The sequence below is a fragment of the Phyllopteryx taeniolatus genome, chromosome 6, assembly GCF_024500385.1.
Source record: "Phyllopteryx taeniolatus isolate TA_2022b chromosome 6, UOR_Ptae_1.2, whole genome shotgun sequence".
In the NCBI taxonomy this organism is placed as follows: Eukaryota; Metazoa; Chordata; class Actinopteri; order Syngnathiformes; family Syngnathidae; genus Phyllopteryx; species Phyllopteryx taeniolatus.
In genome coordinates this window covers 9790292-9803755 of record NC_084507.1, presented here as the reverse complement: position 1 = coordinate 9803755, position 13464 = coordinate 9790292, and the positions used below count along the sequence as shown (strand labels likewise).

General features: G+C 39.1%; 2 protein-coding genes across 4 annotated transcripts in view; one reads left to right on the top strand and one right to left on the bottom strand.

Annotated features, from left to right (window-relative positions):
- Positions 1-11103, top strand: part of azi2 (5-azacytidine induced 2) — a 35651-nt gene extending 24548 nt beyond the window's left edge. For 2 of the 3 annotated variants that reach the window (XR_009788933.1, XR_009788931.1), the window contains exon 9: positions 9864-11103. The gene's annotated coding sequence lies outside the window, so the exon portion shown is untranslated. The remainder of the gene's footprint in view (positions 1-9863) is intronic. The other variant, XR_009788932.1, reaches the window with a different exon arrangement.
- cmc1 (C-x(9)-C motif containing 1) lies at positions 5-4869 on the bottom strand. The gene is made up of 4 exons (XM_061776265.1): positions 4720-4869; positions 4303-4401; positions 658-748; positions 5-511 (listed from the first exon to the last, which is right to left on the bottom strand). The coding sequence occupies exons 1-4, from the start codon at positions 4754-4756 to the stop codon at positions 391-393; spliced, it is 348 nt and encodes a 115-aa protein (XP_061632249.1). The 5' UTR covers positions 4757-4869; the 3' UTR covers positions 5-390.
- Positions 11104-13464: the final 2361 nt, after the last annotated feature.

Genomic DNA, 13464 nt, shown 5'->3' with positions numbered 1-13464 from the left:
TCTGTGAATATTCAGTCATTTTATTGAATGACAATCATATTTCACTGGTTATTTTTACATACAGCAAGTATTTTTTCTATGTTAGTTAAATGCAATGTCACAGGATGATAACTTTCCATAAAATGGGGCCAAGCAGGAGCATAAAAGTTTCCCGACTGTTTTTATCATCACTGATGTCATTTTAAACAGACATTTGTAGAGAACGAGAAAAAATGCCTGCTTGAAAACTGAAGGTCGGCTTCGTTACATTTAAATAGGTTGTAACTTTTTTTTTGGTTTTGTTTTGTTTACTTAACATGTTAGATTATTCACATCACTGTGGAACCACATCATCCACAATCAGAAAAAAAGAACAAACAGGGGGAAAGTGTCAAATGTGTCATATAGTGGTTACATGCTAGTTGGGAGCTTTTGTTGTCTGTTCTTTGCAGGGATCCCTGTCCTCTCAAACTCCGTTTTTTCCTGGATGTATTCCTGCTTACATGCTTCAAAAAAGTCAGGGTCCTTGTAGCTGGTGACAGACAAATGGTAACACTAACTAATAATATATTCATGACAATGTCATCCTTCTAAACACTGAAACTGAAGCATATGTGTTTAAAATGTGTAACAACACAAAGGTTTCCAGAGTGTAACAAGAAACCCCTAAGTACTCACTGTTGTGTCAGACAGTCCTTCAGGGCAGCGTTCTCCTCTCGACACTTGAACACCATGAAGAAGCCTGACTCTTGACAGCAGTGGTTGAAAGCTGGACAGAAAAGGTGTCAGTGGGACATTAGAGGTAACCAGAGCTTTAAGTATACGCGTGGAACGACTCAACTCCCATCTTGACCTGAATCATGAGTAGAGTGAGGGCTTATTAGGGGCTCATACTAACAAGGCTCGTTTGAGGAGGTTACAATACTTTTCCCTGTTGCCTTTGTGGCAATCAGACCACCAAATATGCACACTTAAGCCAATATTGATGAACCCATAAACCAAATGCATTAACACATTTTTGTTACATTTTTGAAACAATGAAGTTGTGTGAAATATTCATTTTGTTATATTAGAATTGTTAATACCTTCTCTCTACACAGGCATACAATGGTGGAAGTGACCAGGATCCTTTAGAATTGGAAAAAACTTAGGGATTCTTAAATATTTTTGGTGATATTTTTAATACCTAAAAAAAAAAGTTTAATTAATTTTATAGCTGGTGTCTTTCATTGCAACTCGTGCATCATTGCCAAATGAAAGATACCCACTCAACAAATACAAATTCAAACTCTATATGGCTTTTTGGGAATACTGCGGATGATTTTTTAATGCAACAAAATGGTGAAGGACAAAAAAATTGTTTTACTAGTTTTTAAGAAAAAAAAAAAGTAAAAATGGAGTAAACATTTTGTTGAAGCACAATTTGACTTTACTATGGTATTCTTGTCTTGTGTGGGCATTTTCCATGCAAACACTCTTTTACAACCCCATAGGTTTTGAATTGGATTTTTTGTAGATTTTGAAGAAAACATACATTGTGTCATGCATAAAATTTGATTTTAATTGAACAAAAATGACAATGTTGTACATGTGCTCTGAAGCTGCAATTCAAAGCATAAGAGCTATCAATTTGAATAAAAGTATGATTATTATTTTATCTAGTATGCAGTACACCCCAAGAATGCTTCTGTTTCTGCAATACAGAGACCAAAAATAAAGCTTGTTGGCAAACTTTCACCAGGCTCAAAAAAATCAAAACTACCCTTCTATCTCCTCTCTAAACAAGCAACATTATAATTCCCTTCATCAGTGAAATCAGTATGGTTATCACACAGACACTTTCATCATGATGCGTATTTGGAAACAGTGCAAAACCAATTTAGAAGAGCAGAAGAGTGCGACTAATCTAATCAACCAGTGCCTCTCCGGCATCCCATGGTACTAATAGAGGATTGCCTCTCTGCTCAGCGGCTTTACACCAAATGTAAAAAGCAGTGTGCTTATAAAGAAACACCTTATCTCGCTGTCACTTGTTTAAGGTTCCATGAGTGATGCTGGGCAGTTAAAAAGCAGAAGCAATAGGCTTATATTTCGAGTAGATTTACAGCATTGTATGATGATCCGTTTGAATCTAACAGAGATAAATAAATTTGTGACAGGAAAATGAAATTACAAGAATGTTTGCCTCTTATCGTGTACCAACAAACAGACAATGGCTAAATTAATGCAAAGTGACCAATTATTTGTAATGGCAATTTAAAACTCACCACAAACATTTCAATGTGGTAGTATGTGAGCAGGAATAAAAGTATTTAAATTGTTAAACCTTCTAACGACAAACAAGTAGTACCATCTAAAAAGCCCCCTAAACAATCATCATAGACCGTGAAAACAGGAACATTTGTTTGCCACTTTTGTGAAATGCACATAACCTCGCTGTTGACAGACAAGGAATGTACACTAAATGAGCTCAGCTGCTGCTATCTGCATGTGGCTGATATGCAAGCCTCCATCCTTAATTCAGAGAGAGAGAGGAAAAAAAACTAATACAAATGAAATGCAATGAACCTGCATTTACACTCCCCTCCAAAAGTATTGGAACTGCAAGGTCAGTTCCTTTGTTTTTGTTGTATACTGAAGAAATTTGGGTTTCAGATCAAAAGATGAATATGAGACAAAAGTTCAAAATTCCAGCTTTTATTTCATGGTATTTACATCCATCCAACCATTTTCAGTACCACTTATCCTCATTAGGGTCGGTGTAGAATGATGCTCTTTTCAATAGCAATAGCACTGCTGTCAGTGTCAGCCGAGTATAGAGCTTAAGTGGAGAGTGACATGAATGACACTTTTCATCATGTGTTCATGAAAGGTGTTTCAAATGGTAGACTATATTAAATTTTAATTAATGTTCTTATCAATTAAAGTAGAACTGTTGATGATTCACTTATTTGATAACCGTCAAGAAGAATTTAAAGGACTTTACAGTGCATACGGAAAGTATTCCTAATTTTTCACTTTATTGTGCAGCCATTTGCTAAAATCATTTTATTTTTTCCTCAATGTACACACAGCACCCCATATTGACAGAAAAAAAACGGAATTGTTGAAATTTTTGCAGATATATTAAAGAAAAATTTAATGAAGCACCGTTTTGAGCTAATACAGCCATGAGTTTTTCACACCTGGATTTGCGGATTCTCTGCCATTCCTCCTTGCAGATCCTCTCCAGTTCTGTCAGGTTGGATGATGAACGTTGGTGGACAGCCTTTTTCAGGTCTCTCCAGAGATGCTCAATTGGGTTTAGGTCAGGGCTCTGGCTGGGCCATTCACGAACAGTCACGCAGCTGTTCTGAAGCCACTCCTTCGTTATTTTAGTTGTGTGCTTAGGGTCATTGTCTTGTTGGAAGGTGAACCTTCGGCCCAGTCTGAAGTTCTGAGCACTCTGGAGAAGGCTTTCATCCAGGAGATCCCTGTACTTGGCCGCATTCATCTTTGCTTCGATTGCAACAAGTCGTCCTGTCCCTGCAGTTGTAAAACACCCCCACAGCATGATGCTGCCACCATCACGCTTCACTGTTCGGACTGTATTGGACGAGTGATGAGCAGTGCCTGGTTTTCTCCACACATACCGCTTAGAATTAAGCCAAAAAGTTCAAAGAGAATCTTATTTCTCACCATCTTGGAGTCCTTCAGGTGTTTTTTAAGCAAACTCCATGCAGGCTTTCACGTGTCTTGCACTGAGGAGAGGCTTCTATCGGGCCATTCTGCCATAAAGCGCTGACTGGTGGAGGGCTGCAGTGATGGTTGACTTTCTAGAACATTCTCCCATTTCCCCCACTGCATCTCTGGAGCTCAGATATATATATATATATATATATATATATATATATATAAGCATATATTCTCTGTGTTCTGTGGGAACAATGACTATTAGCGCAGCTTCATAGGGGACTTTCCCTGCCTCTTCTTCTTTGGCTTTACGATACGGCATCTCCATCAACTCAATGCTGCCCGGCATGTTGCTGCAAAACGTACTACTGTGAAGGTGTGCAACTCTAAATTCAGTAACGTGTGAGGCGTGTGGTTGTAGACCTCCATTATGTAAAGTGGCTTGAGACGACTTCTGCTGTAATTTGGCGCTATATTGAATTAAATTATATTCAGACTTTATACTGTAAAAAGCCATGAAAAACGATCCCTTAAAAATATGCGATATATCATTATACCACAAATGTCCACAACCAGAAGGAAAGTTTTTAAAAATGTGTATATATTATTTAGCTGTCAAATGGTTTGTTGACAGCTATCACTGATACACACCTTCAACTCTGGCGGCACAGCGCTCCTTGGCTTTCTCCCTCATCATTTTGGGGATGAGCACGTCCATTTCCACATGTCTTAAATGGATCTCCGCTGATCCTACAGGACATAATAAAACAACATAAAATGCCAAATACAAAGGTTGCTGACTGCTGCTGCTCAGGACATTTTCTCCAGTTCGTGGTTCGTATCACTGTTTTCACATTAGACACTTATTGTACTCCTAACCTAACTTCATTTTATACACCGCAACATTAAACTGTGAAATATGGGTGATCGTTTATCAGTTATGCTGCTTTGCGATAGCAACGTAGCCTTCTACACCGACTACCATTTGCTGGAAGAAAGTAGCTGCATACAAGCTCATGTGTGCGCTTATAATGTTTAGCATAAAATGCCCACAAAATTGTTGAATACCTGCTTTTGTTGCTTCCATAGCGCCAGAGTCGTTCATAACATTACAAAACTGCCAATGTGACCGATTGTGCGAGCGTTGAAATACTTCCGGTGACGTAGGCGTGACCTTAAGAACTACAAATCCCACAAGCGCCTCACCGTACGCGCGAGAAAGTAGTCGTAGCCTGTCCTACAGCAGTACAAGTATCTACAATACGTCAAAATAATACTTAACCTCATGATGTAACCGTTTATGGATTTAGTTGTTGTCAACGTGTTCTTCCTGTCAAACACAGAAAAAATTAAAAAAAGCATTGAATTTTTTTAGGTTTGTTTTGGTGGACGTTCAATGTCACAAGTTAAAGACGAAAATTGTTAAAATATACTGGATTAATAAATACAATAAAATACTATTGTAAGCAATTAATTTAGAATTCTGTGTCAAAAATTTAAATTGGACAATAAAAGTCAAGAAACAACACACTGTGCTGGATATCCTAATAAAAGTGTGAGTTAATATAAAAAAAATAAGTCGTCAAATGTGATTCTATGGTAATTAATTAATTCTGTTTTAATATAGTCTATCACAGTGGCTCTCAAACGATTTATATCAAGTACCATTTAAAAAAAATTCTCTCTCTCTCTCTCTCTCTCTCTCTCTCTCTCTCTCTCTCTCTCTCTCTCTCTCTATATATATATATATATACATACATATACATTTTTATGGAATATTTTTTTAGCACGACTGCACATATATATTCATATATGTTTCTGTGACACTGTACAAGCTTTTACATAGAATACAGTATTCCTATATATTGTGTGCCCCTCGCTCGTGTAGCGTTATAACACGACAGACAGAAAGTCGTTGCCGTGTCTGTTGGCTTGTCATATAGGCCAAAGTACAGACGACAGTACTGAAAAGTACTGCACGGGTTTTTTTTCCCGACTGCCCAGTGCATAATGACCATAATAGAGTCGTAAGTAAATGCAAGGAAATCCTCATCTCTTGTTTGCGTCACTCCGGCACTGCACCGTGGCGGCGTGAGATTTAGTTCTCTTGCTGGCCGTTGAGGTCCCACTGGCCATAGGAAAAATGGCACCGCAGCTGGTTTCAGCCTGTGCCTAACGACACCTGTGTATCCAATGCTTTCTGCACAGTCTGGAATGCTTGCTAGGCACCCATAGCTGACCACGTTTCTTCCCCTGTCGATTTCCCTATCCACTGGTCATGTATTCCCTTTTCACTTGGAAAGCTAAAGAAAGTCTTGCCACTGCCTGAATCATTTATACAACCCCAATTCCAATGAAGTTGGGACATTGTGTTAAACATAAATAAAAACAGAAGACATTGATTTGCAAATCATGTTCAACCTATATTTAATTGAATACACTACAAAGACAAGATATTTAATGTTCAAACTGATAAACTTTATTGTTTTTAGCAAATAATCATTATCTTATAATTTTATGGCTGCAACACATTCCAAAAAAAGCTGGGACATGTGGCAAAAAAGACTGAGAAAGTTGAGGAATGCTCGTCAAACACCTGTTTGGAACATCCCACAGGTGAACAGGCTAATTGGGAACAGGTGGGTGCCATGATTGGGTATAAAAGGAGCTTCCCTGAATTGCTCAGTCATTCACAAGCAAAGATGGGGCGAGGTTCACCTCTTTGTGAACAAGTGCATGAGAAACAGTCGAACAGTTTAAGGGCGGTGTTCTTCAACGTACAATTGCAAGGAGTTTAGGGATTTCATTATCTACGGTCCATAATATCATCAAAAGGTTCACTGCATGTAAGCGGCAAGGTCGAAAACCAACATTGACTGCCCGTGACCTTCGATCCCTCAGGCGGCACTGCATCAAAAAATGACATCCATATGTAAAGGATATCAACACATGGGCTCAGGAACACTTCAGAGAACCAATGTCAATAAATACAGTTTGGCGCTACATCCGTAAGTGCAACTTGAAACTCTACTATGCAAAGCAAAAGCCATTTATCAACAACACCCAGAAATGCCGCCGGTTTCTCTGGGCCCGAGCTCATCTAAGATGGACTGATGCAAAGTGGAAAAGTGTTCTGTGGTCCGACGAGTCCACATTTCAAATTGTTTTTGGAAATTGTGGACGTCGTGTCCTCCGGGCCAAAGAGGAAAAGAACCATCCGGACTGTTATGGACGCAAAGTTCAAAAGCCAGCATCTGTGATGGTATGGGGCTGTGTTAGCGCCAATGGCATGGGTAACTTACACATCTGTGAAGGCACCATTAATGCTGAAAAGTACATACAGGTTTTGGAGAAACATGCTGCCATCCAAGCAACATCTTTTTCATGGACACCCCTGCTTATTTCAGCAAGGCAATGCCTTACCACATTCTGCACGTGTTACAACAGCGTGGCTTCGTAGTAAAAGAGTGCGGGTACTAGACTGGCCTGCCTGCAGTCCAGACCTGTCTCCCATTGAAAATGTGAAACTTCGACAACGGAGACCCCGGACTGTTGAACAGCTGAAGCTGTACATAAAGCAAGAATGGGAAAGAATTCCACCTACAAAGCTTCAACAATTAGTGTCCTCAGTTCCCAAACATTTATTGAATGTTGTTAAAAGAAAAGGTGATGTAACACAGTGGTAAACATGACCCTGTCCCAGCTTTTTGGGAACGTTGCGGCCATAAAATTCCAAGTTAATGATTATTTGCTAAAAACAATAAAGTTTATCATCTTGGACATTAAATATCTTGTCTTTGTAGTGTATTCAATTAAATATAGGTTGAACATGATTTGCAAATCATTGTATTCTGTTTTTATTTATGTTTAACACAACGTCCCAACTTCATTGGAATTGGGGTTGTACAACCAAATGCCACACCTCAAACCATCGTGAAATTGCTAAATCATACGACAACAAACCATACAAGGACGCCGACAACAGCAGGGAACTATAGCAAACAACGCGGAATCAACAGGCTGTTTGGCTAGTGTTGCGTCACAGCGCCAGATATAGCCGAAGACCGGAAGGCGCTAGATGCACAAAGCAGAAGGCGCATTCTGAATCATATTTATTGATTTAACTGCTGTATATCTGCTATATAATCACACTTTGAAATGGCAAATCTGGTTTGTAAAGGGGTTCTTGAGTTATCAAGAAATATTTTAACATCTTTGTCCTCTGACCTTCCAAGCTATAATCTGTAAATTCTGTAGGTCCCTAGGCTGGTATGTAGTATTTCAACAACAGAAACTCGTTTCAATATGACGTAGGGGGGCCCTTTGTATGCGGTCATTCTATAACATTTTTACTCTGTTTGGAAGTACAGCCAGTGGGAAAAAAAGATGTTGTAAATTCACTTGTTGCTGGGTTTTCTGGATGCATTGCTAGGACGTTGCTAAACTTTGTTTATTTTATGTCAGGCCCTTTGTTAGGCAAAGAGGCCCTTTGTTAGAAAGAGGTTTTGTTTGTTCACGGCAATTATGATGGTTTTCGTTTACACATTATTTATTATATTATTATTTTCTTCTACAGAAATGCAAAATAATATCTTTAGTGAGCTTTTTACAAGTGGGCCAGTGCGGAAAATGAATTGGGCATTCACTAAATATAAAAAAAATCTGATACTGAAAAGGAACAAGAGGAAGCAGAAGAGGAGGTGATAGGCTTCAACGGCATTGTGTCATCTTCTTTAGTTTTTAACAAAAAATAGTTACATACTCTCTTTCCTTAAGCAATAGACATACAAATTGTTTAAGATATACAGCCAAACTGAGATCTCATTCAATATGCTGAGGTCTCATACAGCATCAAGTGTGGTGTTGATCAGAGGTGGGAAGTAACAAAGTTACTGTACTCAAGTAGATTTTTCAGATATCTGTACTTCAGTATTTATTTTTATGGCAACTTTTAACTTTTACTTCTTACTTTTTAAACACAAGTATTTCTATTTTCTACTCCTCACATTTTAAAATGAGCTTGTTACTTTTAAAACCTTAGCGACGACGCGGCATAAAAAGCACAACGCCTAAAAATCGGAAGTAAGCGAGTCAAGCACGTAGACGAAGAAATGACACTCCCGTTTGAGCCCCGTGGCTACAGCGATGTTAAGCTAGTGTGGCAAAGTGTCGGCGCATTCCATGTTTATGGACGGATGACAAGATCGGAAACCAAAATATTAAGAATCCCTATGCATTGGCCTGCGTATGGTTGCACACATGTTGTACAGTCACAAAAGGAGAACTCCGAATTGGGAATAACCTTTCATAGGTAAGAATATTTTTTGGCTCTTTTTTCAAAAGTGCCTGCAACGAATGAACCACATTAGGTTTTTAGAAAGCTCGCTTGTGGAATTCTGCCTAGCTGGCAGTAAATTATATCACGTTTGAGCATTAACATAATATTTCCAAATCATTTATTTGCCCACTGCCAAATCAAAACCGTACAAACCCCCCCCCCCCCCCCCCCGAATTTAGCTATAATTTGCTAATTTTTTTACTATAGTTTCAGTCAATCCATTGCCCCCCCCACCCTCAACAAATCTAGATTTTTAGTTTTAACTATTTATATTGTGCTGTATTAAAACTATATTTCAATAGTACAAATAAATGCATATCTTTTTGTTGAAGCCTACCTGTTTTTATTTTGTTTGTTATGGCCATTGTTGCCGCCAGAGAAAGCATGCCAATCATCTGGAGAAATCCAAAAACCTCACAATATGTATTTGTTGATTGGGTTGAAAAATGTCAATTTACTTTTGTACTTTTGTGTGTACTTTTTTACTTTTACTTAGTAAGGGAATGGCTTCAGTACGTTTACCAGAGTTTTTGTATTGCACATTTTTCAGTACTTTAACTTAAGTACTGAATACCAGTACTTTTGACATCTCTGGTGTTGCAACAAACTCAGAAGTTGTGTGCAACTTTAGAGTCGCAATTTTCTGATGGCGGAATTGTAAATTGTAGGACTTCTGAGGGGTTAAATTTTTTCAGATCTAAGTTCCACGGTAATTTCATGAAATACTGTAAATTGTAATGTACAGTTTCTGCTTTGTTGGTGTGTACCACTTTAAAAAAGGCTGGACTTTGAAAGTCATGATCTGTCGAACAATTGTTTGAAACTCCCAAACACATACTATGTAAAATATTGTATAATATTGTATACTTTTTAGGAATTTTATGACGACGGGAGACTTGAAGAAAGCCGTGACCAAGCCCAGTTGGCTCAAAAGTGTGTTCAGTATCCCAGGGATCCAGGCTGATATGGCAGGACTGTGGGCTCCCATCTCTGATCCAACACTCAAGCAGCGGGGCCCTTGAACCTGGCAGAAGGAGGTTAGCAAAGTTAAACCCTCTTACAACATGCCTCAGTGCCCCGGGCCTACAACCAGCTCTTCCAACTGTCCACTGATAGGCACAAAATGAGACCCCTGTCAGAGAATGTTGGCAAGTCACTGACACCAACAGTTCTGCTGTTAAAAAAAAAATAAAAAAACAATTCTTAAATCATGCACAGTTGATTATTTATTTTATAGCATTGTACAATACTCTGTAGGTGCTTTTAGCAAAAGTAAATGTATTACTCATGCCCTGTGACAGGTAGGCAACCAGTCCAGGGAATACAGTCTCTTGCCCAAATTCAGCTGGAATAGACTCCAGCTCACCCCTGACCCTAATGAGATCACATCGATAAGTGCTATCGAAATTGAATGGATGGATTTATTATCCAACATTTGAAACTGGTGCCTTGAGTCAACTAGATAAGGGTAAAGTTGTTGCTTAGCTCCTTATCTCTACAGGTTCCTTTCTTCATCAACCCCTTTGCATCACTCCCTCATCATTCAGTTGGCAGATGGGGTGTGGAGGTAAGATTCTTGACAAGTGTTTAAGCCCCAGCCATAGGGAGCCACTTCAGGGCCGATGGAGGGCAGATAATCCTGTGGTTTGGGTAAAGGGATTACAAAACTACAGGAAGACCTCTACTATTCATTCCTGCTGTGGGGCACCTCACGTAGATCACCAATGAAAGATCTGGCAATCATTCACAAAGTCAAGATCTTGGGGATGAGAGTGAATCACACATTTTGTTTATTTTTTTCCCCCTTGCTAATTCATTACACACAACAGTGTGGTGATTTTTTAAATTTTTGAAATCTTTGGACTGAAAAGCAGATTGTTGAAGCAAATTTGAGTTTACTGTGCTGTCCCAACCCCCCAATCCAACAGTGATTTGTTAACATCTCCCTTTGTATTTTGTTCATGTTAATCAATTAATTTACCTGATAATGTCACCCTGAAGTGGTTGGGTGTGTCTATTTTTGTTTGTCTACAGTTGATACTTCAACCTGGATTTTATGCACAGTATTCCTTGCATTTTACCCATCTTTCACAGAATAAAGTTGCTCATTTAAATCGGAAAGAACGTGTTGTTGTCCTTCCTGTTTTTGGTCATGTTGGCACTGCCTTACCAGTGTCAGGATGCATTTCCTCTCAAGCAAGTGAAGGGGTCGGCCACTGTGCCACAATCTGCACCCACTTCTCAGGCAGGCTAAACCCTTTGACACCACAGTTTTTAATTAAAATTACATTAGAAGTAATCAGCCGGAAGAGTGGATGGAGCTCAGCGGTGTAAAGAATAAGAAAAAGGAAGGTTGTGATCAGAGGACAGAACGTTTACCCATCATTAGCCCAAAATTGATTGAATTGTCTCCAATTTTACTGAATATACTGTGGTTTACAGATGACAAGTATTGTCCGTGTTTGAAGAACATGTATCCCTTTGACTTCAGCTATGTTAAAAAATTTGTAGGTTATTTATTTGATATATGACAGATGAAAGTTTTCATACATTACCTTGCCAAGAACTGGCATAAACATTGCCCTGATCTTCTACCTCAGACTAAGCTACTTAAAAATCTTTGATCAAATATAATTTACAACAAAAAATAATTTTGGTTTTGAAATTAATAAAAGAAACCATAATAGCCTGTGAATTCCCCAGGAGGCTGAGGCGGCCTACTGAGGAAAGTGAAACACAAAGTGTTTTTGTCCCAGTCATTGGACACGTGACCACCTTTTTACCCTCACTGCACTACAGTATGTGCAACATATAAAATTTACAGTAGAGTGTAAGTTGTAATGGGAGTTCTTTTATTTACTGCGTCTGCATTTATTATTTTATTCATTACATTTATTTCATTAAACTGTATCCAGTATCTTATTTATTTTTATTCAGTTTCTGTTGTTCCAACCTCAAGGTTCAGCATTTACACAGACAAGTAACTCTCATGTGTTCCAGATTCGAGACTCCTCTAGAGCCACATACCCAAGTGTCCTGAAGGTTTGTTTGGTCTTGCATAAACTGACATCTCAGTTTCCCCTTGAAAATTTAAAATGAGTAGAAGAAATTTTCTATCTATTTTCTGCACCACTTATTCTCAAAATGTTGCTGGTGAGCTGGAGCCTCTCACAGCTGCCTTTGGGCCAGAGGCAGGGTACACACTGGAGTATTTGCCAGCCATTGCAGGACATATACTGTATATACAAATAACCATTTACATTCTCACCTGAGGACAATTTCGACTACAGTCTAGGAAATTGGTTTGCATTACTGGTAGTTAGTGCAATGTTTTCAAAAGACTGCCCATAATGTATTATGTACGGCCGTTGTAGGCACAGACAGGGTGTAGAGGGTGTCCAGTTTGTTTTGGAGGCCTGAGCATCTCATTTCTGCTATTTGCAATAAAAGTATGGTCCTGATGGCCTGATCAGCACTTGTAGGAATGGTTCACAATTGAGTATGGAACCCCCTGGATTAGAGTCTGAGGTCATGTTTCTCAGTGGAAAAAGGATTCATTGTGGCCCTCTGGTTGTAAATGAAGTCCTTTCTTGGACTGAGCAGTCCAAGTACCTTAGCGTGTTGTTTATGAATGAGGGAATGATCTATCGAGAGTTTGACATACGGATCAATGCGGCATTCACAATAATGCTGTGACTGGACTGTCTTAGTGAAGTGCCCTGATTCACGAACAATTTGGTTTCCTCGCTGAATTTTTGAAGAAATATTGCTTTGCTTCATGCACTATCCTTAGGTTTATGAACAGTCACAGCATCAACATAAAAAGCTTAGTTGTATTTTTTCTTGCGCCACATAAGTATTATTTTCTCCATGCATCTCACGTCGCAGTTACATTATCTTTGTTGTTTGCTCTAAAGTAGCATTCAGCATTGATCCAATGAAACTGAAAACGGCTAGATATAGAGTCATGAGGAGGTTAATTGTTTACTTCTTTTCATTTGGGCTTGTCCCGTTAGGGACTCACTATCTCTCCTCTGGACGTGTCCAAACCATCAAAGTCTGCTCTCTCTAACTTTGTCTCAAAAACATCCAGCTGTCTCTCTGATGATCTTACTTCTAATCCTATCCAACCTGGTCAATCCTAGAGAGAACCTCAACATCTTCATTTCCATCACCTCCAACTCTGCTTCCTGTTCTCTCTTCAGTGCCACTGTCTCTAATCTGTACGTCATGACTGGCCTCACCACTGTTTTGTCAACTTCGCCGTAGCAGAGACCTTTCATTCACATAACACACCTGATACCTTCCTCCACTCGTTCCAACCTGCTTGGATCCGTTTCTTCACTTCCTTACCGCAGTCACCATTGCTCTGGACTGTTGACCCCATGTATTTAAAGTCCTCCACCCTTGCTATCTCTTCTCCCTCCATCCTTCTCATTCATGCACATACAGTGGGTACAGAAAGTATTCAGACC

Bases quoted from the DNA above. Each gene is read 5' to 3' on its own strand.
- cmc1 (XM_061776265.1), bottom strand. From the start codon at position 4,756: ATGAACGACTCTGGCGCTATGGAAGCAACAAAAGCAG. The intron at 749-4,302 runs GTGTGTATCAGT...TTTTCTGTCCAG, and splicing joins CTGTGCCGCCAGAGTTGAAG to CTTTCAACCACTGCTGTCAA. The intron at 512-657 runs GTGAGTACTTAG...GTCTGTCACCAG, and splicing joins AAGGACTGTCTGACACAACA to CTACAAGGACCCTGACTTTT.